Source organism: Dipodomys merriami, unplaced genomic scaffold (genome assembly GCF_024711535.1).
Source record: "Dipodomys merriami isolate MVZ:Mamm:240054 unplaced genomic scaffold, mDipMer1.0.p SCAF_6, whole genome shotgun sequence".
NCBI classification, from domain to species: domain Eukaryota; kingdom Metazoa; phylum Chordata; class Mammalia; order Rodentia; family Heteromyidae; genus Dipodomys; species Dipodomys merriami.
Window position 1 is genome coordinate 34,483,211 of NW_027206179.1, and position 27,794 is coordinate 34,511,004.

General features: G+C 38.2%; 1 protein-coding gene across 1 annotated transcript; it reads left to right on the forward strand.

The window, feature by feature from the left end:
- The first annotated feature begins 741 nt into the window (after positions 1 to 741).
- Ednrb (endothelin receptor type B) lies at positions 742 to 24,639 on the forward strand. The gene is made up of 7 exons (XM_070002773.1): positions 742 to 1,323; positions 16,732 to 16,844; positions 16,988 to 17,192; positions 18,799 to 18,948; positions 19,304 to 19,437; positions 19,983 to 20,091; positions 22,078 to 24,639. Exons 1-7 carry the CDS (start codon positions 829 to 831, stop codon positions 22,210 to 22,212), a joined length of 1,341 nt encoding a protein of 446 aa, XP_069858874.1. The 5' UTR covers positions 742 to 828; the 3' UTR covers positions 22,213 to 24,639.
- The last annotated feature ends 3,155 nt before the right edge of the window (positions 24,640 to 27,794 follow it).

The following is a 27,794-nucleotide window of genomic DNA, read 5'->3' on the forward strand; positions in this document are numbered from 1 at the left end:
AACCAGGGTGAGCATTTAGCTCTGGAGCATTAAAACCGACATGTGAGTGAAAGTGATACACGTAGAAGTAAGGGCTTGTTAAACTATCAGTAAAGGTTTATGAAAATGCGATCGGAGTGAAGGAGAGGCTCGTGAGGGTTGGAAACCACTAGGAATCAGGACAGAAGCTTCCAGGCTGAGGTTAATGCTGTCTCCAGTGCGCTCCCGGAGCGCGCCGGGTGGAGGGGCGGTGGAGGTGGGGAGGGGGGGAGCCATTCCGCAGCTGGACCGAGGCAAGCAGCTCCATCCAGCGGGAGCAGTCTTGGGTTCAGAGGTTGGGTGTCTAGGAGAGAAATAACTTCATTCCCCCGATCCCCAAAACTTTGAACTGAAACTCACTCGTCTCTCTCCTGGCTTAGAGAAGTGCTCGGAGGAGCTTTGCTTGGACAGACATCCCTTCTAGAACTCTCAACCCTAGGCAAGTAATCCACCCCCACCCCCGCCCCCCAGAAGGGACCTAAGGGAAGAAAAGCACTGCGGAGGGGGTGCGAGAGGAGCGCGGCGCACGGCGGCGGCGGCTGACGCCTGCCCAAGTTTCCCCATTGGCGCGCAAACTTGAGTTACTTTTGCGCGCAGCGGCAGGGGCGGCAGCAGCGCCGCGGGGCCCCGGGGCCTCGGCGAGTCAGCGGCGCTCGCAGAGGCGTGGCCGGGCGCGGAGTAGTGTCCGGTGCCTGGCAGGGGCGTGGCTGGGGTCCCGAGAGCCGAGTCTGGTCTTCATTCCCCAGCCGGGTCTCCAGACTGTCAACAGCGCAGCAGCGGCCACACCGAAGCTCAGTGCAAGCAGCAAGCATGGGCATGCAGCCGCCGCCAAGCCCGGGCAGACGCGCCCTGATGGCGTTGGTTCTTGCCTGTGGCCTGGTGGGGGTCTGGGGAGAAGAGAGTGGACTCCCGCCTGCCGGAGCCACCAGCTCATTTCAGGGGACCGAAGATATCATGATGCCACCCACGAAGACCTCCTGGATACATGATTCGAACTCCAGTCTGTCTTGGTCACCAACACCTGCAGAGGTGACTAAAGGAGGGGCCGCGGCTGCAGCCCCGCCGCCGCGGTTCCAGCCCCCTCCCCCATGCCAAGGAAACATCGAGATCAAGGAGACTTTCAAATACATCAACACCGTTGTGTCCTGCCTCGTATTCGTGCTGGGTATCATTGGAAACTCCACGCTGTTGAGAATCATCTATAAGAACAAGTGCATGAGGAATGGCCCCAATATTCTGATCGCCAGCCTGGCGCTGGGGGACCTGCTACACATCATCATTGACATCCCCATCAATGTCTATAAGGTAACGCTCTGACATTCTGGCGGGCTTAGGGAAGGGGCCGGCTAGACGTGTCAGAGGAGACAGCTTTTATAGGGTGCTCCCTAAAAATGATTTCCCCAAAGCCATTGCCTATTGGAACTAACGACAATTCTCTTCTGATTGTTCACTTAACAGCCTCCTGCCAATCAGGACAAGTGTAGTACTCTGACTAGCAGGCTCACAATCACTGGGAGCTTTTTGTTTTGTTTTGTTTTTAAACCGTGATCTTTCCGAGACACCCGACACCTGCTGAATTAGACATTCTGGGCAGGATCATAGCAATTTGTGTATAAAACATCTGCTCTGTGTAATTAAGACCAAGGCATCCCTGGTCTGCTGTCCGGGTACATCTTCTTGCTTCAAGAGTGTGGGCCATGGCTCACCAGCATTGCTATCACTGCAAATGTTAGGAGTGCAAGTCTATTCCATATTTCTTTAAATTAACATCGGCATCTTAGGATACCTGGTGATGTTAATACTCCAGAAAGCACTGTCTGGGTGGCTGCTCAAAGTAGGCCATGGGAATATGTTTTTAATAAATAAATGGTTTGGAAGAAAAAGGCCCTCAGACTAGTGATACAATACAGTTTGCCGGCAAAAATGTTGTTCCCTACTCTTCATTGCATGTCTGCAATGGTCCAGGCCCTAGGTTAGATGTCTTCTTTCCTTTTCTTCTTTCCAGCAACCCCATTTTACAACATACTAATAAAATGCTCATGATCTCACAATGAATATCAGAAGTAGAGGTGGAGCTCAGGTCCAAAGCTGTCACATTTCAAGTACAAACCCTGTAGTTGCTCATCATTGATTATTTTATGAAAAGAACCAAGAACCTGTCACAGCCTGTAATACTTTCAGCCATGAACAGTACTGTGTGATTTGCATAGGTATCAAAGGCAGGACTTAACATTCATAGTTTACTCCAGGTTGCTTTGGAACTCTGGGTTCTAATCCAATACTTCTTGAGCCCCAGTTTCCCCACCTCTCCAATAAGGCTACTAGTGTCTACCTTCTGGGAATTTGTCGTGTGAAGAAAAACAGCCTGAGTAAAAGAACTGGAAATAAAAAGTGATACAACTATTTAAAACTGTTTCTCCACCATCCGCAACAATAGAAAGTCACATACAAAAACACAAGTGTTAGGAAATAAGAATGCACCTAAGATCAGCCCTGACCTTTGTACAAGGGCAAGTAGGCAGTAGGGTTGGAAAGGTGGGGAGGATCTATGTGTCCCTCCCCGAATCTCTGGAAATCCTAATCCCAACAGCTACCGTTTAAGGGAATTCCAGACATTTCTCAGGCTTACAGATGAGACTCAGATTAAGATACAGACTTTGAAGGGAAATACTACTCCCAGAAATGGGTAATCAGTTGAGGATGTGTAATAATTTCTAAAACTTTGGGTAACATGTATTTCTAATGAACTCCGCAGATTTGCTTAGGGGAATGTGGGCTGCAAATTAGCCCCTTAAGTGCAGTCAAACCCCTAGTAGGGTGCTGAGTGGCCAGTTTATTTCTTATGGTATCCCAGATTAAGATCTACCATGGCATTTTTGACAGAAGAGTGTCAATTCAAAACATCTGATCTGAGAAATTTTCAAGTATAAAAGTGTTGATAGAAATTAAAAGAAAAATGAGACAAGACCCCCTAGCCCCCTAAAGAAATGTATCACCTAGTTTTTTGGTGGGTTTGCACACAATTCCAAGCAAATTCTGTTTAGGGAAGGCATGGGAGATCTTGTGGAAGCAGTCAGCAGCTAAAGTCCTGTGTGGAAGGGTAAAGTGAGGACATTCAACTAAGGGTGTTGTGCTGTCTGCCGACCAGATGTCAATTAGATCTTCCAGAACTATTACATTTTCTGTGTGGTCAAATGAGTACTTTATGATAAACCCAGGAATATCTGGTTAAGCATATACAGTTTCTTTCATTTCAGACCCTTTAGTATTTCCCTGAAAAGTTATATCCTTTCTCCTGAAACCATCCATTCTGTTCAACCTATCTTGAATAGACTACATTAAACCAAAGAATCATTACAAATATAGCTGTCCTATCATCTATACTGCTTAGAAACAAATTCATCTCATAAAATTAGGTCCCACTACCAAGAGTGGGCCCTAATTTCAGACAACACTAATATAGACCTAATACAGACAACACTTCAAATACTCAGGTGTAAGCCACTCTTCCCTCAGCACATATATGCTGTGCCTACATTGAACAAGATAAAACAGATGGAGGACTGGAGGTGTTGCTCAAGAGGCTGCATTCAGTAATATACATACATACATACATACATACATATATATATATATATATATATATATATATGTGATGGAAAGGAAAAATTCAACCATATCCATAGTGAATATTTAAAATTACAGAGGAATGTATACATTTATAAAATATTGAACATTATGTAAATTAATAAATACACAAGTAGATAGGTAAATAATAAACAAGAAAATGCCATTCAAATATGTATGTGCTTGTATTTGAATAAGAATGGCAATTTATGTTTGGAATGTTGTTATAGACATGGCTACAAATAACATTTTGTATGCTCAGGTTGACACACATGTTATAACTATGACTAGAGGGAAAATTTCTCAAACTAGAATACTTACTAAGTCAACCAGTGTATGCATTTGTAATTTTGATAGACATTGCTATTTTGTACTTCAAAATTATCATACTCTTAGTCCTCATTACTATTTTATATAACTTTTCAATATCCACTTATAAATTTCTCTAATGAATATGTCTGAGTTATCCAGGCCCAATGTTCACATGATCCAAAAATCCAATGTTTAAATATCTGAAGTTAAAGTGAATTTTTCTTTACTTACATGCTACTTACTATGCCATTTCTGCACATGCTACAGTGCATAGGGTTGCATAGTGAGAAGCTGTTACCTCACTACTAATTGGTGGTAGTACAGACATCAAAGCTGTGTGGAGGCCACATAGCTGTAATCTCAACTATTAGGAAGGCAGAGATCAGGAGGATCATGGTTTGAGGCTAGACCAGGTAAAATGTTAGTAAGATCCCACATCAACCATTAAGCTGTTTGTGATCTCAGCAAGGTGGTAATTTACGTAAGAGGAGTACCATCTAAGTTGGCATTCATATCTATCATGAGACCATAATATATATTATATATTATATTATATATTATATGTATATTATATAAAATCATATTATATAATATTGTATATTATATAAAAGTATATTATTATAATAGATAAAATACATTTTTTCAAATTCAATGTGCTTACCCATAAAGCAATATTTGAAAATTATAGTGATTCAATTATCCATATAAATGCACCACAAAGAGATATTTGAGAAAACCATCTGCATGTCGATGGATAAAGCACATTACCAAGAACCATATTAACCAGCTTGATAAGGATCCAACTGTTGTCAGGTGTTCAGTGGTGGTGGAGAGGTCGAAATGAGCCAGGTCACCCAGACATGCTTTGAGATGGTTTGCCATTAAGACTCGGTAGGCAAGGAGGCTGCCTTCCAAGTGCTGACAGAATTGCTGATCTTTAACGTTTAACTAGTCAAGATGGGGTGGGCAGAGGCACTGAAATGCTGGCGTGTCAAAATGTGGACTTGCTTCACTGAGCCACCAAATGAGTTTTGAACAAAGGACGTTTGCAAAGAATCAGACGCCTTCTGCTTGTGACAATCAGAATTATCTTTCTGAACCACCTCACCTTTCTCGCTAGCATTACTAGTTAGTACCTGTTAGTACCTAACGGGTTTTTGTCCAATGAACTAATTTTGTCACTGAATTTAAAAACTGATGACACACTTTTAAATTTAATTTTTGAAGTTATAGTTTTCCTATCAGTCAGCTGTACTTGTAATAATGAAACCAATGAAGGTACGAACTTATTAATACTTTTTTTTCCTTTGCCAATTCTAGGGCTTGAATTCTACCTGAGCTGTTGTGCTCCAAGCTTAATGCTCTACCTCTTGAGCCACAGCTCCACTTCTTGCTTTTTTGGTTGTTAATTGGAGCTAAGACTCTCACAGGCTTTCTTGCCCAAGCTGGCTTTGGACAGCAATCCTAAAATCTCAGCCTCCTGAGTAGCTATGTTTACAGGTATGAGCCAGTGATGCCCAGCCTTAATACTGTTCTTATTGCCTAAGGTATTAACTGAGATGTTTCAGCAATCATTTAGTAACATGCAAAGATAGTTTAGTAGTAGAAGCATTTTATACCAACAATGGAGTCAGCAATACCTTTGAGATCCATTTATAAAGCAAAAACATTTGAAAGAGCACAAGGTAAGCACATATAAGCTATTATCTTTGAACAAGTGCTAACAAAGAGTAAGACTGTCAGCTCTGAGTGATTGGGGTCACTCAGCATACATCTAGCATAGTGCCTTCAACATACTAACCAGTACTTGCAGATAAAAGATGCTGTCTTAGGTAAGACATGAGATCAATGGACTTTTTATACACATATTTTATAAATGTTCAGCTGAATAAGAAGACAGCTTGTGATCCTATCTGTTTGAAGGTGTTGGTCAAATAACCAAATCCACAGTTGAATTCAAAGAACCCAGACCCTCAAGACTTTGCATCCCCAATAGATTGCTTCACAAGTTGGCTATAGATTCCTGTGACATAATGGTTGGCAAATACTAGGCCTTACACACTGAAAGGTTCTCTAGTTGACTCTGTTTACCTTTGCCCTGACACTTGGTCATTCCATAAATCCAAGCCTCTAAAACTGTCAAGGTAATGTTTCTTTCAATATTGTAAGGCTTATTTTCCAAAGGCTTTACATTTCTCTCTGTTCATTTAAAGAGAGTTGTTTAAGACTGGAGTTATTTCTGTAGTTGTACAACATGGCCACGATCCTTTGTCTCAAGGCCAAGGGAGCCATAGTCTCCATTTCACAAACACATCCAGCCATATAAGGTTAGCTTTGTGTGGTTGATATGCTATAGTTGATTATTTTTAGAGAAACAGGTCAAATGCTAATAAATGATTAAGTACTTTAAACGGTGTTGACAGAAAGCCTGGGCTGAAATAAGATTTGCAATATAATTTATGATGTGAAAGTCTCTTTCAGAGCTTTGCAAAGTCAAATAGAGGGTGGTTATGTTTGAGAAACAGATAGCTCAGTGTGGTATATGGGTATATAGTGGCCAAAACTTATCTAATTTTAGACTTCTTTTATTCCCAGTGTTTTTATTTTAAAATTATTACTCTCTCTCTCTCTCTTTCTCTTCCTTCTCCCTCTCCTTTTCCATAGACCCTCTGATAAAAATATAAAAGAATAAGAAAATAACCAAAATGTATTGGTTAGAAAAGAAGAAGGTGAATAGGGAGCATGAGGGAGGTGGAGATAAAACCATTCTGAGTCAGAAACTTATTAGCGACATAGATCGAAACATTTCTCACACAATTCTGCATCCAAGAGGTTCTAAATCATATTCTTATCTTCTGACCTGTATCCCTTCTCTTCTCTGTTTCAGTTTTATTGTAGTTTCCAGAAAGAAGGAAGACCAAGCTCAGGACGCTTACACCATACACTGACTCCTCAACTACATTAAATATTAGATTCCATAGACATCAGACGTCTTTCAACAGTTGCTTCTCAGCATCCTATGAGATATTACACTGATAGAATGAGGTGTAAGCAGTGAGTTCTTTCTAGTGTGTTCTGAGCCCAAGATCCCAGGGCTGCTGTTTTCCCATCTCTTCTGCATTCACAAGATCTTAGAAGATTCAGATAAATGAACCTCATGGTTTTAGGTCCTCTTAGTTGGATCTTTTCAAAATAGGTGTCCAAGAAATTTTACAAGCAAAATCTATTGCAACATTTTAAAGTTTATTTCTCATCATACAAGAATAGTTATCCATTTCTTTACTGATCTCTGGCAGACTTGGAAATAAATTTCAATGTGATGCTTTCAGGGAAATATACTTGAGATGAAGTACAATGTCTCCTAGGAAATGATTTAAAAAACTTTTCTATCTCTAGTTTTCCTAGAGGTTTTGTCTTAAGAATTTTAACTGATTTTCAGAAAACTGATCTTCAGCACAATTTCAGGAAGTTTAATGAGAATCTTCCTAGGCTAGTAGAATGCTGTGTGTGTGTGTGTGTGCGCGCACACACGTGCATGCGTGCACACGCATACGCACACAAGGGCGCATGTACTTGGGCTTGAATTCAGGGCTTGGGAACTATCCCTTAGTTTTTTTTCACTCAAGGCTGGTGCTCTACCACTTGAGGCATAGCCCTACTTCCAGGCTTTTGGTGATTAATTAGAGAAAAGAGAGTCACAAGAACTTTTCTGCCAGGCTGGACAGGCTTCCCAGTAGCTAGAATTACAGGTATAAGCAAGGCACTGACTCTTGGCAACTGCTTCTTTTGTTGTGGTTGCTGGTCCTGGGGATTGGACTCAGGCTTGGTGGCTGTCTCTGAGCTCTTTCACCCAAGGCTAGCACTCTACCACTTTGAGCCACAGCTCTACTTCCAGTTTTCTGGTGGTAAGTTGGAGATCTCACAAACTCTCCTACCCAGGATGGCTTCAAATCAAGAACCTCAAATCTGAGCCTCTTGAGTAGCTAGGATTACAGGTGTAATACACTATATGGCACACACAATATGTGTGCACGATATGGTTCCTGGGGTCTCTATTTTATACAACTCCAAGAGTCACTGTGAACAGCGTGACCTACCTAACAGGGCTTCTGGAAGAAGCACTGGCATTGTTTCTTTTTTCTTTTCTTTTCTTTTCTTTTCTTTTTTTTTGTGTGTCGGTCGTGGGGCCTGAACTCTGGGCCTGGGCACTGTCCCTCAGCTCTTCAGCTCAAGGCTAGCGCTCTACCAATTGAGCCACAGCACCACTTCCGCACTGGCATTATTTCTGACCCACATATTTGTACCCCTTATAATCTAATCTTTAAGCAGCTAAGTGCATTTTGACTAGTGCATAGTAGAACTTGTCATTTCTATTTGTCCTTCAATCATGGGTACTATGTAAGCACCTATCCACCAGCTTCCTTTGCATTCTATGTGGGGTTAAGGACTTCCCTTATTTATTCCCACATAGAATGCAAAGAAGCTGGTGGATAAGTGGTGGCAATGAGGATGTCCTATCTGATTAAAACGCTAGTTTAAACACAGAAAAAAACTTATCTGCTACAGATAACCAAGATAAAAACAAAGCATCTCCTTTCATGAAGTTGTTGACACATCCACTCCATTATTTTGCTACTTTGATTCTTACTGTAAAAACACTTCTGTGTTGCCACATTTGAAAGAAATGCTTACAATTTATCATGAGATGGAGCAGAGTATCTTCCTTACTATGTTGTTTTAATATAGTTTTTCTTCCTTTCATATGATCACAGGCAATTACTTATTTATCCATGTTTACTTAACAAGTGTCTAATGAGTGACCCAGTGTACCACATGTCTTAGGCATTCTAAATGTTGTAAAATACTTTAAAAACAAGTAAACAGTTAAAGCTCAGTGTATAATCTTAACTTTGAAAATGAAAAAAAAAAGAAAATCGCATGTAATGGTTGGCATGTGTGGTTAATGAGGCAAATGGACATTTACTTACTAGTGCAAGATGATTAACTTTGGCATTTCCTGACTTTATGGGGTTTGGTTCCTTTTGACATTAGCTGAGAATTAACAGGTTATTCCTCCTCCCGCATTTAATTTCTCAAGAATGTGATTTTTAATTAAAAAGAAAAATGAAAATGTAAATCTCCCAGTAGGAGAGGTTTTACGTTTTCCTAATACCTTAAAGAAAGAATATTTCCTATTCATGATATTTAACTTGTAGAACTTTTAAAAAATATAATATAAAAATAATTTTACAATTTATTATAAAAGTAACTTAATGAGGTCCACTTTCCTTTTTTCTTTCATCTTATGAAATTGTAGCTTTTCTAGAATAGCCTTATCATCAGTATGGTCATGTCTTCTTTCAGTCTAGTGTTGGTTAGTTTTTACCATACAAAAGAAATATGCTACAGAAGTAATATACATCTCCAGTAGAAATCAGCCAAAACAAACAGAAGCCTTCATTTGTTGATTGAACACCAAAATGTCTGTAGGACCTAACTCCGTCAATGGCTATTCCATGAAATAAGACATGTGATCTGTAAACCACGTGTCTTATTTCATTACTACCTTACCTTTGGTAAATATTAGGTGATATATATTCAAACTTAATTTTAAACAAGACCAGGGAATTTAATTCATGTGGAAGGCTACTAGGCTGATGCAGAAGTCTAACAACTTTTTTTGTGATCAGAGATTTAACTTTTTTTCACATTTTTATCTTTTGTGGGTTCTAGAGGTTGACTTCAGAGCCTTGCACATGCTAAATACACTACATGCTGACCTTTCTGATATGTTTGATTTGTCTTCAGTATCCAGACCATTTCCTTCATTTATCTAATTGATAGAGTAACATCCAAAGGAAGAGAATAAAAACAGAGAATAAGAAATGTGTGGGCTGGGAAGGTGGCTCAGTGGTAGAGCGCTTGCCTTGCATGCATGAGGCCCTGGGTTCGATTCCTCAGCACCACATAAGCAAAAAGAAAAATAGCCAAAAGTGGTGCTGTGGCTCAACTGGTAGAGCGCTAGCCTTGAGCTGAAGAGCTGAGGGACAGTGCCCAGGCCCAGAGTTCAGGTCCCATGACAGGACCCAAAAAAAAAATGTGCTATTGCTAGATTTTAAGTTAAATTAGTTTCTTCTTAACAAAAGTGACTTCTTTGATTCTGTTGAGGTGAGGGGAAAGATAGCTTGTTGGATTGGAAGTCTGAGGTGCTAGATATGGGTATTTTTGCCAGTCAGGTAAAAGAATAAATTCCAACGGTCATAGAATTTTTTTTTAAATCATCAACTATTAAAAACAGCTTCTTGGTGTAGAGTGATTTCCTAATAGAATGTTACTGCTTTCCTACATCCAAGACATTGTTTACTATTAGACAAGAATTTGATGTCTGCATTTTAAACAAGCTCCAGGCACTAACTTGCCCCACATCTGTGCTGCCAGAGGCTGTGAAGGACAGCGATGATCTTCAGTAGCAGAAATAGTTTCTGTCTCCAAAGATCTTCTAGCCAGAGCGAGGCAGAGGTTGAGCTTTTTAGACGAGGGACACAGAAGAGCCTGCAACAGCTAGCTTTCTCAGTAGAAAACTATGGAGGCCACAAAACATACTCTTCCCACATCTTCTCCAGTCTCTCAGAGCCAGTAGCATCCAGTTTTGAATGGAAAGCTGGAGATACTGAAAGCTGATGAAGGTCAATATTCTCTCTTCTTCAGTCCCTTGTCTTTCAAAATTGTAGATCCAGAAGTTGTAATCCCTCAGTTATGATTAGGTTCCCTACTATCTCTGTTGAACTTAAGAAGATTGTCACAAGTTTTAGTTTATGTTGCCCTATCTTCTCTGATTGCATGGGTCAGAGGTTGGGCTACAGGCCTCCTGGTGGTATGAAGAGCAATGATCCAATTTTTAGGTTGAGCCAAAAGCAATAACAACCACAAAACTGTGCCTGAGTTCAGTGCTGGGTTCATTTTCATTGGCCAGACTGCTACCCCTCCATCTACCAGCTGTATCTATTTGGAAATACTTTGAGACAAAAATATTTTTCAAAAATATGCCAATGTTTGGACATTATATGGATAAAAAAATTGCTAGGTATGTTGATCTGAGTTTCTCTGCAGAAACAGAACCAATAGAAAAATAAGTGAATGGATAGTTAGATAAATGAAAAAGGAAGGAAGGGAGGGAAGGAGAGAGGATGAAAGGAAGGAAGGAGGAAAGAAAGGAAGGAAGGAGGAAAGGAAGGAAGGAAGGAAGGAAGGAAGGAAGGAAGGAAGGAAGGAAGGAAGGAAGGAAGGAAGGAAGGGAGGGAGGGAGGGAGGGAGGATGGAAGGAAAGCAGGAAGAAAGGATGGGAAGGAGGGAGGAAGGAAGGATAGATAGGATGTCAGTGGCTCACATCTGCAATCCTAACAACTTAGGAAATAGAACAGACAAGCTCAAAGTAACACAGGCAGAAATGCCCAGAAACTACTACAAAATAACCAGCAAAAGGCAGCTGTGTTGGCTAAAGATACTATTGTCTCTAAAGTGATGGATTCCTTAGCCTGTGCCCATAGAGTCCTTACCTCACCTGGGGCAAGAAGAGTCTGTTGAATCTATACCAAAAACCATCTCTCTGATTCCTGGGTAAACATTTATAGCTCATCAATCTTATATCATATATCTTAGTGGGGAGTACAGGAATGTGCCACCTCTCAGTTCTTTTTTTTTGGGGGGGGGTCCAGTTGGGCCTGAACTCTGGGCCTGGGCACTGTCCCTCAGTTCTTCAGCTCAAGGCTAGTGCTCTACCACTTGAGACACAGCACCACTTCCGGCTTTTTTCTTTTTGCTTATGTGGTGCTGAGGGAATCGAACCCAAGGCCTCAGGCATGCAAGGCAAGCACTCTACCACTGAGCCACCTTCCCAGCCCCACCTCTCAGTTCTTGAGAACACTTTTAGAAAACTGATCAAGTGCTTTGTTTCTTGGAACTGGTGGTGGCTGGAAAGAAGTTTGGACAGATAACCAGTAGACAAGTCCACTCTATTCTCCAGATAACCAGATGTTTACTTGTCTGTGAAATTCCTTCAAAGCTCCCGTAAACAAACAAGTATCCTACCAGAACACATCGGATGCTTAATAAATTATTTAAATTGAGCTCTGTATCTTGGGTCTCAGTTTCCTGGACTGTACCAAACCTGGAGTCTGTAACCATTGTGGTTTGACATTTTACTTGATGTTTTATTTCTCAGATTTGTTGATTGCAAAAACCTTTAAAGATTTATACTAGGAGGAGTGTAAACTCTGAATGTCCCAAATATTGACCCCTCTATACACTGACCAAAAGGAAAGAGTATGGCTATTTCTTCATCAAAGTAGTCCTGGGAGGCCCTCAAAGTGGCTTTCCTTACGCAGAATTTAGCAGAAAATTATCATCAAATAGCTAGCTGACTGTGATTATATTGATAAGCTCAGGACAATTCATGACCATAGGGTATGGGACAAAGCTCAAGCTTCTCTGTGGAAGACTTAAAGAAGTGTGGACAAATAACCAATAGACAAGTTCTCTCTAGGTGTGGGTGTACACCAGCTCTAAGATGGTTATTACCCTTATTCAGTATTTGCTCTAGAGAGTTTTTTTTATTATATTGTACAGGAACCCTAAAAGAGTTAGTTACTGGTAAAACCAAGGGATTGGTATGATCATCAACCATAAGGGGTTTTGGATGACAAAGCCTATTATCAGTGCTTTTCTGCTCTAGCCAGGGAAATCTGGGTCGTACAATTGTCTTTCTATACAAATACAAGAATCAAGAAATAATTTAAATGGAATTATAGTGGTTAGTTTTCAGGGAAATGACAAAAATGTAGCTAGGAATGAATAACTGTGTTAATAACGATGCAACTGAAATCACATATAGTCTTAGCTATTGATCTTTAGAAGCAGCTTCTTTGAAGAGCAATTTAAGTTGTCATACTGGTTATCCACCAATTTTTTTGGTTGCTTTGGAGTCAGACTCTAGCAGGTCAAGCTTGACTTGGGTGTGATATATTCAAGCATTAATCCCTGAAAGGTTAACAGCCCAGTGGGTATCCAGATAACAAGGTCTGCTCCACTTTATACCAAGTTACTCCTCAGTCCCTTGTTTTGCTTTGTTTTGTTTTTATTTCCAGAATATAAGGACTCAGTCTCTAGCCTTAAAGTGATAAAGAGGAATGTTTGTGGGAACTATATGATATTTGGGAACGGGGGGGGGGGGGGGGGGGGAGGAAGGGGGAACCTCATTTCCAAACAACTAGTAACAGATTTCTCTTTCTACAGTCAGGTCTCCCTCTGGTGGGAGGTACCTGGAATGATCTCTATACGTTAATCCATATGGATGGAATTGGAGCCTATTCCTCCATTCCTTTCTTACCCAAAGCAAAGAAAAAGTAACCCCCTTATCCCATGTCAAACTGATTTCTATCACAGTTCTTTAGAAGTGTCATCCATTGCTCTGCCTTTCTGGCAGATTGTGTTCTCCATGAAACATATAATTTTCAGGTGATGCCTAAGGCAATATGGTTTTTGAGTTATTTTCACCATAAAAGTAACCCTTTATCACTTTGAATAGATGCATAATTAGAAATTATTTCTTTCAAAGCATTTTTTAATTATATCCTCAGAGAAGATGTTCCAAGACAAATAGGACAAACATTAGTGACTCTGAAAGTAGTCAACTTGTCCAAGGTGCAAATCCATCCTAGGCAATCCTGGCTACCAAATCCCCAAACTTGGATGCGTGATATGAACAAAATACCGAACATTAACGCTGAGAGTAGAGAAAGGTATCTATGGAGAATGAGAGAATCAAGGCCTCACATCCACCTTCCCCAGCAAGCATGGTTGTGGGTTATATACGGGAAAAGTTCACAGAAAGGGGAGCCCAGAGGCCAACTAGTACTTTCACGAGTTGATAAAAGTCAAGATTTGGAGATTTTTGACCCAGGTGTCATCTGTGAGGCCACTAAGTGATGTACAGTCCTATAAATCATCTTGTGATACCTTTATTTCATTTCTCTGCAACCAAGAAGGCAAGGTTTGAATGAGAGCTACAATAGTTACAATCATAGGAATGGAAGGGAGAGAACATGTTCACTCTGGTTAGCTTGACCAGAGAAAAGAAAGAATGTGCTCTGTCTTGGTTTTATAGCTTGAACTAGGGAGGGACACTGGGATAGGCTTCTTACAAGAAAAACATTTCATTAATTTACCCATGAAGGCTCAGTTACAAGAGAATCACATGGTCCTAGCCTACAACCAGTTCTTTCCAGTGCTTACATCTTGACCACATATTCTATTCTAAACTGAGCATCCAGAATGACATTTTTAACAATGATAAACAATATCATGCCCTTTTCCCACTCAAACGCTGCAGTAAATTTTCCTTAAAAAAAAAAAAAAAGCATTCACATTACATCTACAACTCCATCTCCTCTCTACTTGGCTAGGCTACTAAGTTCCAGTCTTGAAGCCTTCTTGCTGTCTCTGCAGTTCATCAGGCTTGAGTTGATGTCTAGCACTTTGCAGATTCTCTTTGTATGGTACAATCCCTTGTTTTAGTTAAGTTTTTATATCTTCCAAGGGATCTTGTTGAGAAGTCTATGAAGAAAGTACCTCTTGTAATCTCTTTGCACAACTACTTAATCTTTAAAAAAAAGAAAGAAAGAAAGCACCAAATCCTACCATCATCATCTTGAGAGGATTGTTTCTATTTGGCAACATATCTAATATTGGTAGCTTTTTATGTCTCCCTAACCAGACTCTACGATCCACGAGAGCAGGGTGGTTTACATGTTCAATAGTAGTTTTTCATGCATCCTGTATACAAAACAGTTCTTGGCAAGTTTGAATACTCAATACTTACTGAATCAACTAACAAAGGAGAGTTAAGGGTTTAATTCAATTGATTAATCCAGAAGTCACAAGATTGGTTAATACAACAGTATGTTGTATTACCTTTTTAAAATATGAATTAGCCAGTAGCTTTTATAAATTGTCAGATGTCATATAAAAATTCTACCTCTGGTCCCTTATGAAAATTCAAGATACATATGTATGTATATACACATACATATATGTGTGTGTGTGTATATATATATATATGGGGTTCCTAGCATGATGTTTCTTGGCAGATGCTCCTTTCAAATGGGGATTAATTATTCCAGATCCATCACTCCTCATTCTCTTCATGAATCCAATGACTTTGGTTAGAGCTGTCTCTTCACTGCTCTGTTAACTTTACCTTGCTCTGTAGGTCAGAGCTCTACCTTAAACACATATATCTTAAGTCTTCCAGCATTGGTTCCATATATCTGTGTAATTTGTCACATTTAGTTTAGAAATGAAATTCTATTCATAATGAGGCACATATGTTAGCCTAGTTAAAGGTCAGACATGCCCAATTATGTTTCAAAATAGTTTTCACTTTGGAAGGTATTTCTAAAATAATTTTTCAACCCAAAGACTTAAAATAATTTTCTTTGTGCTTAAAACCTCAAAAGCATTACATCCACATGTTTACTTAGAGTGGTTCATCTACCACAATTCATTAGTGACAATTTGTCCAAAGAAAAGAAAATAACTACATTTAATGATGGGTAGTGTCATTAGTCTGTAGTCAGATAAAGAGAAATCACATATATTTAATACCAAGAATAGGTTCATTGTATTACTGATATTAGATAGATAGCATATATGTTTCTTAAGCTTTTATTTACTTTGTGTCAGACATTATCCTAGGCAATTGAAGAATTGATATTCTGTCTAAGAAGGGAGACAGTAAAAAACAAGCAACCAAGTAAGTGTTCTATGCAATAGGAAGTGACAATTGCTATTGAAAAAATAGAAGTGAGTCTGGGCACTAGTATTTCATGTCTGTAATACTAGCCACTCAAGAGACTGAGATCTGAGGATCAACATTCAAAGTCAGCCTGGACAGGAAAGTCCATAAGATTCATCTCTAATCACCAAAAAGCTAGAAATAGAGCAATTGCTCAAGTGGTATGGTACTAGCCATGAGCAAGAAAGCTCAAGGACAGCATCTAGGTCCTGAATTCAAGTCCCAGAACTAGAACAGATAAAAGACAAAGTGGGATAAGATCAGGGAAATGGAAAGATCTGACCATTACTACTGTATTTAACAACGTGGTCAAAGTAGGTTATATTGGAAAGAGACTTGAGCAACCAGAAAGAAGTAAGAGACTTAGCCAAGATTTTTTTTTATTAAAGAACCTTCTAAGATAGAGAAAGAGCTAGAGTCAGCCACAGTGTAACAGGAAGCTACTAATGTGCTCAGAGAGCAATGTGATTACTCTGAGTTACTATCCAATTAAAGAAATTGGTTACACCAAAGAATAAGTTGTTCTTATAATAAGTATAATAAGTACTGTTCCATAGGAATACTCTAGTCTCTTCCACTAAGAAATATTTATCATCTGTTTTAAACTAGTCTACACTTTGGTTTGTCCTTGACCTGAGCTTTGAGTCTGTATGATAGTGTATAGCTTCCCACTGTGCCCAGAGGAATCCCAACTACGCTTATTATATAGCATGATGAATTCTCAATAACTAGCCATGTCTTTATTATTCCCAACCTTTTCTCTTGTTGTACATATTAAACACTGGTGCTTTACAAAGGAGTTGTCTACGAGAGTAAGAACCATACATATTAATTACTCTGTAAGTAATGTGTTATTGTAGTAATGCCATTCAGAGGGGGCCTTTGTAAGGCTCTCTAACTGAGTTTCATGTGTCTCTATGCAGCTCCTCGCAAAGGACTGGCCATTTGGAGTTGAGATGTGTAAGCTGGTGCCTTTCATACAGAAGGCCTCTGTGGGAATCACTGTGCTGAGTCTATGTGCTCTAAGTATTGACAGGTGAGGGTTTTTTTTTTTTTTTAGTCACAAAAGATCCTAAGCATGATACTGCTGTTGCTACTATTTGTTTAGGAAATAAACTACGTAAATTCAATAAAACCAAGCTCTCCCAGCTTGGAAAACAGTTCTATTTTCATCTCCAGATATCGAGCTGTTGCGTCGTGGAGTCGCATTAAAGGAATTGGTGTTCCAAAATGGACGGCAGTAGAAATTGCTTTAATTTGGGTGGCCTCCATAGTTCTGGCTGTCCCTGAAGCTATAGCTTTTGACATGATTTCCATGGACTACCAAGGAAGACATCTACATATTTGTATGTTGCATCCTGTACAGCAAACAGCCTTCATGCAGGTAAATTTTCCTTTTATTTCCTTTCTTTTGCTGATATTTCTTCCTGAATATTAGCTACTTTTTTTTCTAGTCCCTCTTCCTTAGGAAGCTGTTAGTTTACGAGTTTATTACTGGCAGAAATTAAGAGTATAGATCCCATAACCATAAATAATGACCCAACTTGCAAGAATCCAGAGCATTCCCTGAGAACCCTGAATCTTACGAACAAACATAAACCAAGTTCACATGAGAACTGATGTAAAAATTATAATTTTTGTACTCAAAGACCATTCAGAACTTTTTACTGCTCTACAATCTGTGTAAGACAGCTCAACAGTCACAAAAGGCAAGGATGATTCAAAACCTGGTATGAGTGGATTCTGCTGGACCATCTATTGCTCTGATGGCAAAAGGAAAACTGCCTTGGCATTAAAAAAATCTTGGCCATTTATTAAATAATGGTTGAGCAGTGTGCCAGTGGCTCATGCCTATAATCCTAGCTACTCAGAAGGCAGAGATATGAGGATCGTGGTTTGAAGGCAGCCCAGGCAGGAAAGTCTATGAGATTTTTACCTCTAACTACCAAAAAAAGCCAAAAGTGGAGCTTTGCTTAAGTGGTACAGAACTGACCTTCAGCAGAAAAGCTCAGGGACAGCACTCAACCCAAATTCAAGCCCCAGCACAAGGAAAAAAAGAATTATTTGATTGGGAAGAAAGGAACAATGATATTAGACTCCAAACAAAAACACTAAAATAAAAAGATATTTTCAACAGAATAGGTGGAAAGATGTTAATGCAAAAGGGGTTTGTCTAACTATTACCAGGGATTAATTTCTATTTTCCATTATTTATAAGATGACTGTATAAAACTTTGTGAATGGAATATATCCCGGGAAGTAAGAGCATAATGAAGGAGATTAGCATGAACTTGAAAATGATATTGTTGCCTTACTAGTAAAAAGACAGGGTATGCCACATAGGCACAGATACAGATAAAACAACACTTTTAGAAAAAAGTGGAAGAATAGAAAAAGAATAAGAGAAAAGACAAGGACTCATGAATATTTGATAATTTTAATTGACTTAGATTTATATAATACTGATCTTAATTGTTAACATACCTTTTTGTAACTGACCATTAAACACACTTAATAAAAAGTGAAAATTTCACCTAAGTATTAAAATATCTTTACATTTTCAGGTAAGATATTAAGCACAAATAATCCTCTAATGATAGCCTGCTTATGTGAAGTGGAAATGGTAAATATTAAATTTTACCCAATATATTGGACATAGTTGCTATACTTTCCCAGATAACTGAAACATGTTTTGGAAAGTTTCATTTAATGCATCTCTTTAATTATTTGTTCAGCAGATGTAGGCTGAAAAGTTCTATATAATATTTATAAAATAAATTCATATTAGAAGCAAATTAATCCTTGATGAATATTTTTTCTAAAGTTTAACATTTAGTATAGCATGATTCAAGTGGGAGAACATTTGGCTAGCAGGTAAGAGGACCTGAGTTCAATTCCAAATACCAGAAAAACATTTATATATATATATATATATATATATATATATATGTAATTTAAGTATTAACCACGAAATTCTCTCTTCTCCCTAGTTTTACAAGAAAGCTAAAGATTGGTGGCTATTCAGTTTCTATTTCTGCTTGCCATTGGCCATCACTGCATTTTTTTATACCCTGATGACATGTGAAATGCTGAGAAAGAAAAGTGGCATGCAAATTGCCTTAAATGATCACTTAAAGCAGGTAAGAAGATGCGAGATGAGCAGCCCAAGGCTGTAATTACAATACTGAGAAAAATTATGATGATATCAAAGCTAAATCATACACCAAAGCATATTTCCATGTTCTTACTTATGGTTTGTCTAATTAGAGATATTCTATACATTCTAAAAAGTTCCAAAGAGAACTGTCACTTTTAAGAGATGACTCTCTAGTCATTTTAGTTCTAATTAACATTCACTCTTCACTTGAAAGCTGAGCATCCTGAGTCTTTTCAAATGTCACTGGATTTTGTAAATCATACTAAGTATTCTGTTTGGAAAGAACTTTTGAATAGGAAGAAATCACTTTTAAGGGTATGGTTGTGGTTTTATTTCAGAGGCGAGAAGTGGCCAAAACAGTGTTTTGCCTAGTCCTGGTATTTGCTCTCTGTTGGCTTCCCCTTCATCTGGGCAGGATTTTGAAGCTCACACTTTATGATCAGAGTGATCCCAACAGATGTGAACTTCTAAGGTAAGAAAGGTATAACAGAAATCATCCTGTAATTAGGTGCCATTCAGAAGTGTTTCCATCGATCCTTTTCATGGGCAGAGAGAGTGCCACTTTTCTAATCTTTGGGAGCAATTAAGACTTCCAGTTTTGCTTTTCACTCCTGTGTCATAGGAGAAATAAGGGGCCTAAGAGAACTCTGGGAACAGGGAGGAAGAGTTGTCACATCGATGGGGGAGTGGAGAGATTGACCATATCAGATCTGATTCTCCCTGGCACTTGTCAATCCTTTCTTTTCATCCAGCCTTCGTAGTTCCAAATGAAATTTTACTTTACAAGGTAGGAGGGGATGGGGGAAGGCAGTGGAGAAGACAGAGACAGAATGCTAGAGACAAACAGACACAGAAGTCATCACTAAAAGCAAATTAAAAAAAAAACCTCAGAATCACTGGCTAATTCTTTTCTTCACAAAACTACAAAAATGTGCAATATTCCACTCAATGTGGATTATTTTTTGACAGATACTTTGTTTTTGTTGGCTATTTATTTGTTCATTTTGGTTTCGGCAGCTTTTTGTTGGTATTGGATTATATTGGCATCAATATGGCCTCCTTGAATTCCTGCATTAATCCAATTGCTCTGTACTTGGTGAGCAAAAGGTTCAAAAACTGTTTTAAGGTAAGAGACTATTCTAAAACAGAAGTTTTTTGTAGTATGATGTAAAATTTAACCCTTGAAAATTATTAGTGTTTCTAGCTGGAGAGATTCAGATAATTGTTTAGTGTTCTTTTGTACTATATTATGGATGATTATTTTAAAGTATGACTTCTGCTTAAAAATCATTACAGATGATATTTGTCTATCAGTGCTAGCCAGACACTCCCTACAGCTTTTGCCAATCAGTTGTACTCATAAAATTGCTCAGGAGCATGCCTATAATTTTAGTTCCTTAGAAGGCAGAGGGAAGAGACTCAAAATTAGCCAAGGAAAAAGTGCCAGAACCTATCTGAAAAACAAACTAAAAGCAACAGGACTGGGAAAGGCTTGCACAAGTTCTGAATTCAAGTCTCAGTACTGAAAAATAAAAGAAAGCATTGTGACAGGTATCACACAAATAAAGTAAAAACTGTAAACATGATTAAAGGCATTGTTCCTCTGTACTTGGCAGATGTGGGACTATTCAGTCACAATTTGTATCAGAAATGTGACTCCCTTTTTCACACAGACTAAAAGAACAATACGTCAAAGGACTGGAGCTAGTTAGCTCAGTGTATAGCATTTGCACAAGGCCCTGGGCTTTGTCCCCACCACTTGGGCAGAAGTTGGGGGTAGCAGTAGGAAACAAAAAGACATAGCAAATCAAATTAAAATTTAGAATCAGGTTCTACCTCTTCTTTTCCACTTTCTATGTACAGCAGAGCTGCTGTTCAATGTGTAAGATGTTTAATTAGTACTCATTCAGCTTTACACTTTAACTTCCATTTATACATTCATTATTTTGTTTAACAATCCAATTCAAAATAAACTATACCTTCTCCTTGCATCGGAATGAGTCATTGTCTCTAGTCTTTTATCATTGAAAATACAAAGATTTGCTTTCCTAGTTACACTACAACAGTCTATAAAATTCTTTGCTCATTCATAACTCCCATTTTTAATTAATCTATTGATTTATTGATTGATTGATTGATTTGTACCAGTCCTGGGGCTTGAATTCAGGGCCTGGGCACTGTCCCTGAGCTTTTTTTGCTCATGCATAGAATTCTGCCACTTGAGCCACAGCTCTATTTCTAGCTTTTTTAGTGGTTAACTCAAGATAAAAGTTTCACAGGCTTTCTTCCTCAGGTTGGCTTTGAACCACAATCCTCAGATTTCAGACTCCTGCATAGCTAGGATTACAAGGGTATTTACCAATACCTGGCCATAAGTCAGATTTTTTAAAAAATATTCTTTTGTTATTATTAAGGTATTGTACAGAGGGGTTACCATTTCAAAAGTCAGGTAATGACAACTCATTCTTTTAGGGAGGTAAAGAACACTTATAAGATCAACTCCCTTATTTTAAAAACTGAAAACAACAAACCTATTTTTTCACACATAGTTTTTCATAAAACAGATGGTGAACAAATTTTGGGATTTTTTAAAAAAAACTTTAAAGGAAAAATTAAATGCATACTCTTAAATGTTCTATATTCCTTTTGTGCATATTGAAAAGGGCTATTATAATACTATGATTAAAAGATACTTATAGTACTATCACATAAGGTAAAACAAGTTATACAGTATATATATAATGGTATCCCATTGAAATAAATTGTATATATACATGGACAAATACAGTCATGCATGAGATTATATTTCTGTTTCCAAGGAAGAAAGTTTTACATTCTACATTTATCACATCATAAGAGCAACCAAGTCACCGAGAGTTAATACCAAGAAGAGTAGTGTCTTCTTGGTGATTAATTTTAATTATATAGATGTTTTCTCTTTTGGTATTTTTTTAGTGAAAAAAAGTCTTTTTAAGGGGAAAAACTAGAGAGCCTGGAGCAGAAAGGGCCCCAGAACTTCCGATTCTGCATGAAAGCCAGAGCTCCGAGAGCAGGAGGAAGGGTGACGGTGTGACAAATGTCAGCATGTGACACATTACTTTGTTTTGTACAGTCATGCTTGTGCTGCTGGTGCCAGTCATTTGAAGAAAAACAGTCCTTGGAGGAAAAGCAGTCCTGCTTAAAGTTCAAAGCTCATGATCACGGATATGACAACTTCCGTTCTAGTAATAAGTACAGCTCATCTTGAGAGAGGGAATCTTAATCTCATTCTCTTTATTTTGGACAGAAGTCATTAAAATGGGACAAATCCATTTCCAAAACAAAACACAAAGCTGTATGTTCACACAAATCCATGTGACAATGTAAGGGAGATTGCTTTGACATCTAATGAGCTCTTTACAACACAAGAAGGAAAGTGGAAAGGCCATGAGAACTGAGACACTTCATGGGGAAAGCACTTAACGTTTTCCATTATACTTAGCACTCCAGCATAGCTTTTAGTAGCTTCCAGTGTATTCATCTGCCACTTTATCTTAAATGAGGTTCATTGTTAAATTATATGAATCGGGACAAAGGAAGATGAGTCATGGTGAAGCTAAATTTTTTAATGAAGTTTTGATTCCTCAGTTGCAATTTTTTTTAATTAAACAACTTTGAAAAAAAGAAAAGAATGTCACACCCTTGGTCTGACTGTAATTGGATGCAAAAAGTGAAAGCTGGTTAGCTGGTGGATTTAGGGAACATTAGAAACATTTATGATAAGGAAGGAAGTGTCTAAGAGATCAAGGTTGCTTTTGGAAAATCATCATACTCTACATTTAGCTCGGATCACAGGTCTCAAAGAGAAAGATGGATTGCAGTTGCTAACACAACATACTCTTTTGAGATCTTACAACTACCTACAGTATTTTTTATATTATTAAACAATTCCTTCATTGTTGTAGTTTAAGTTCTATTTGTTCGGTATTGTCTGTAAATACATAGTCACCTACACTACATGGAGATGATAAAAACAAAGGGCAGGCCCCAGCGTTCATGTTTTTAGGACAGAGAGATGCCAGTGACCCAATAATGGACAGAATGTGAATTGTCTGGTTCAGTGTCCATGTGCAGCAGAGCCATGCTGTGGGCAAAGTGGTCTCTAGCATATTGCAGTTAAAATTCTCTCTTTTACAATCACACAGATTAGTCAATTTAGCAGCTACCTATAAGGCTGATTACTAATTTTTACATTATATTTGTACATAAGCAATAGAGAGGTTCTGGATATAGTGCTTTTTCTATCAATTCAAGGGCAAATTGCTTTAGTGGAACCCTTTAGGGGGGAAAAAAAAGATCACTTTACTTTGTGCATTTTTGCCTAAATTTTTAAGCTTCTCCACAAAGTGCCTTAGGTTAAGTCCAGATGAGAAGTGTGTGAAAGTATGCACCACAGAAACGGAAGAGAGAGGAAATGAGGTGGGGTTGGAGGAAATCCATGGGGACATATTCCCATTCTTAGCCTGGTGTTCGTCATTGCCTGTCACATCCATGCAAAAGGTCCTGATTCTGTTCCAGCAAAACCCAGGGCAGTGTTCTCAGAGTGACTTCAGGAACAAAAGGAGCCCAAGAGCTTCAACTCTGTCTTAAAATATAACCAAATTGAATCTACCCCTCCCCACCCCTTCTTTTTCCTTTTAGTAAGCCAGACCACATGTTGGAAATCAGCTAGGAATGCTATTTTCTGCCAAACCTTGTGAGACCATATACAATAAACCAAAATGCAACCATGTCACAAAGAAAGGACAATAATTAATCCCCATGCCCCATGGATTCTGTTCACAAGTCACCCAGAGGTCTTGTTTCCTAAGTTCTTCCTATTCTTTTTCAAACCTTGTCAGCGTAAAAGACTTTTCAGATATTCAATCTGAAATTAACTTTAGGTCACTAATGTTTTCGCAGCATGTGCATATATTTTTTTTTAATTCCTGTTGAGGTTTAGATCAATTTTATTATTATGTCCTAAGTTTTTATGTCCTAATAACCTTCTCATTTTTATCCTAATACCCTTTTCTTCCCCATTCAGCATAGAGAGCTGTAATCATCTTGCCAGTTTTTTAACCTGCATGCACACAGTATTAATGCACTTCTTCTGATCAAAGTACTTTATATGCATATAGTAAAATATCAACAGGAAACTCATTATTTTGTATAATATACACATAAAATGTGGAAAATATTTGGTTCAAAACTTTAACATGTAAACAGGGGCAAGAAATGCAAGTGCTTTCTTTGCATAATTAAAACCAAAATGAAAGGTGCTACTATCTAACTTTGTATTTTCTAATACCAAGAAGAGTTTAATATAGTAACTGACAAAGCAATACTAACAAGAATGTTAAGTAAAATCCTAATGTACAATCCTAAGTGATTTTAACCTTATCTCTCCTTTATTTGTTAATGGGTATGTGTTCAACCACCTTTCAGTATCAACAACTTGCATATACGGCCAAAAAAACACTAGTGATAACAAAACACGAGTAAACTGTAGCTAATTTTATAAAATTGTAACATAAACATGTAAAATAGTTCTATATCTTGCTTTTTTTCCTGTGGTCACTTAAAAAGTGGCAACCACTGAAGTTGCTGATTTCTTATTATGTAAACAAAACCAATAAAATTTAAATTGTTTAAAAAAAAACAGTGTACTCTTTTACTACATACAGGCATTAATTCCTGAAGAACTGATTCATTAAATATTTGAAGGAAATACAGATGGCATAAATGACATAATTTATGGTAAATGTGTAACTATCAAGGAAAAGTGGAAGTTGGTGACTTAGAATACCACAGTTCTAGTGGTTGTTATGGTTCATTATGTGAGGAACCACCTTATCAGGACATATGAAAATATTATAAGGATCTGGGCACTGGTGGCTCATACCTATAATCCTAGCTACTCAAGAGGCTGAGATCTGAGGCTCACAGCTCAAAGCCAGTCCAGGCAGGAAAGTCTGTGTGACTCTTATCTTCAATTAACTACCAGAAAACTGGCACTGGACCTGTAGCCCAAAGTGGTAGAGCACTAGCCTTGAGCAAAATCACTCAGTGACAGTACTCAGGCCCAGAGTTCAAGCTCCACCCACAAACACCACTACCACCACCAACAACAAAATACTATGAGGAAAGCCAAGTTATCATTCTAGAATGGAAGGACTGTGTTCACTTATTCCTATCAGCAGACCAAAAGCCGATCACTCAAGGCAGAGTTTGGCAAGAACTCTGATTGGAGAAGTGCAGAAGCAACTAGATATCAGTCCCTTGTGAAAAGTTTCCCAGAACAGATGATATTTAAGCTAAAGTCTACAGTAAGTTACCAGTGAGGAGGACATAAACAGAGAAAAGAGGACAGAAAAGAGGACAGAGTATACATAGCACAGAGTTACAATGTCATTCAAAAAACCTATCACAGTGTGTTACAATAAGCCCCCTCCACCACAAAGGACTCTTTACAGGCAATGCAAGCAATAGTCCTTGTATGTCAATATATAATACTCATCCCCCAAATCCAGCACTTCACAGAAAGCACCTCCACAAAATTATGTACATATAACCCCGAATCAGTTAGAAGAATTTCAAGTGTATCTTTCCAAATATTGTATTTCCCAAGAAATTGCCCCAAATAAGAGGAAGCATTAAAACCCCATGTGCTGATTTATATAGTTACTTTGCATACAAGCATACACATTAGTATAAAATATAGCATTAATTGATAATGCAACATCTTTTTTAATAATTCTTAAAGCTAGGGAAGCCAGTATCATAAAAAGAAAACCCAAAGTCAGGATATTACATGTTTTCCTTTTTTTTTTTTTGAGATTACTAATAAATATATAATGTGAAAATAGAGCTCAGAAATGAGTATGAAATTTGTCCCTCTGTCCATATGAGAGAGGAATAATCTGACCTTGTGCAGTTATTAAGCTCCACTTACAACCAGGTCTCTTCATATTCATGCCTTTTCAATTATATTGGTTCTAAGCAGAGGAACTAGAGACATTTTTCTAAAGATTTATCTCACTCTACTTTTACCCATCTCTCTCTGTCTGTCTCTGTCTGTCTCTGTCTGTCTCTCTCTTTCTCTTTCTCCTTCTCTTTCTCTCCCCCCCCCTCTCTCTCACACACACACACACATACACACACACATTGAGACCATATACCCCCAACTCCACAACACATTTTTAAAACCTAGCCCTGGATCAGAAAATAAAGTTTTTTACTTTTCCTAAGTAAGTAGCCATCCTTTCTAACAGGTTGAAGCATGTTTTTGAGGGGAATTTTCTAAAATAAATATACCTCTTGAAATTTTCCAAATATATAAATAATAAAGTATATGAATGACAAAATATTTCCTAATATTAATAAAATATATAAATATTTTTTAAAAAATCTCCTAATAGCTAAATAAGTGTCTCTTCCACCCCATTCATTAGAATTGTGGCCCCTCATTTTGAAGCAATCTGTGAATTTTTAGAATTATACCTATGTAAGAACATCTTTGTACCAAAATCTCATAAACAAATCTTATACTAACCTAAACTTGTGGTATTCTATCATTTAAAGTTCTTATTCAGTGTCGGTCCCCTCAGTTCTTTACATCATTCAAGCTCCAAAGTGGTCTGTGGAAAGAAGGGCCTTTTATAGCCTCACCTTCCAATTTAGTTACTCAGTTCACTAATGTATTATTAACAAGATGTTTTTAGTGAAAGAGAATGTACAGATACTAAGTCAGATAATCTGAGTAAAACCTCCCTAGTCCTATAGTTGACTTGAAAATATGAATGAGAACTCACCTTGTATTTTTTTTCTCTTTGAAATAAGCACTTCTTACATCTGTCCACTAAAGAGGCCTAAGCTGAAAGAGGAACATGATCATAAGATATATCCCAATTTCCCCAAACATGGGTTCTGAGTAACAGTTGTCTTTGGACAAAACCAGGGCACCTTGGTGAAATGAATATCCCGTCTCAGGACTGGAAATGGATAAGATGGGTCTGGATTCTGCGCATATCAGAAACCAAGAAAACTATGAAAGACCATGAAGTCTGTGTCAAATGACATAGATGCCGACTTGAAGTTCTCACTGGTCCAAGAAGTAGCATTTGAATAACAAAGAAAAGGATTACAATGGATCAAAATATACCAAATAGTTTTCAAATCGATAGTTCAAAATAACACAAAGTACCAAACAGGAAAAAGCATCAATGGTTCTTAACAATGTGCTGTGTCAGCATTTCTGTGAAAGCAGATACCACATAATCCCTATGTAAGTAGCTCTTAATTAAACATCAAGTTCCTAGAATATAACCACTTCATTGTGTTCATTATTATTTCACTGAAAGAACAGAAATACTCACAGCTATGTAGCAAAACCATTGATGAAGTGTCTAGAAGTTAGTTACCAATTTTCACACATACACACACAATTTTACTAAAATCTTTCTTTCAAGGTCACTGGTAGCTGCCACTGTGCTAAATCCAATAATGAGTTTTCTATACTTTTCTTTTTTTTTTTTTTTGCCAATCCTGAGGCTTGAACTCAGGGCCTGGGCACTGTCCCTGAGCTTCTTTTGCTTAAGGCTAGCACTGCCTCTTGAGTCATAGTAACACTTCCGGATTTATCTGTTTATGTGTTACTGAGACTCAAACCCAGGTCTTCATGCATGGTAGGCAAGCACTCTACCACTAAGCCACATTCCCAGCCCCTATACTATTTTTCAACACCTATCAGCAGCATTTGGCACAGATGATCACTCCTTCTTTCTTGAAATACCATCTCACCCTGCTGTG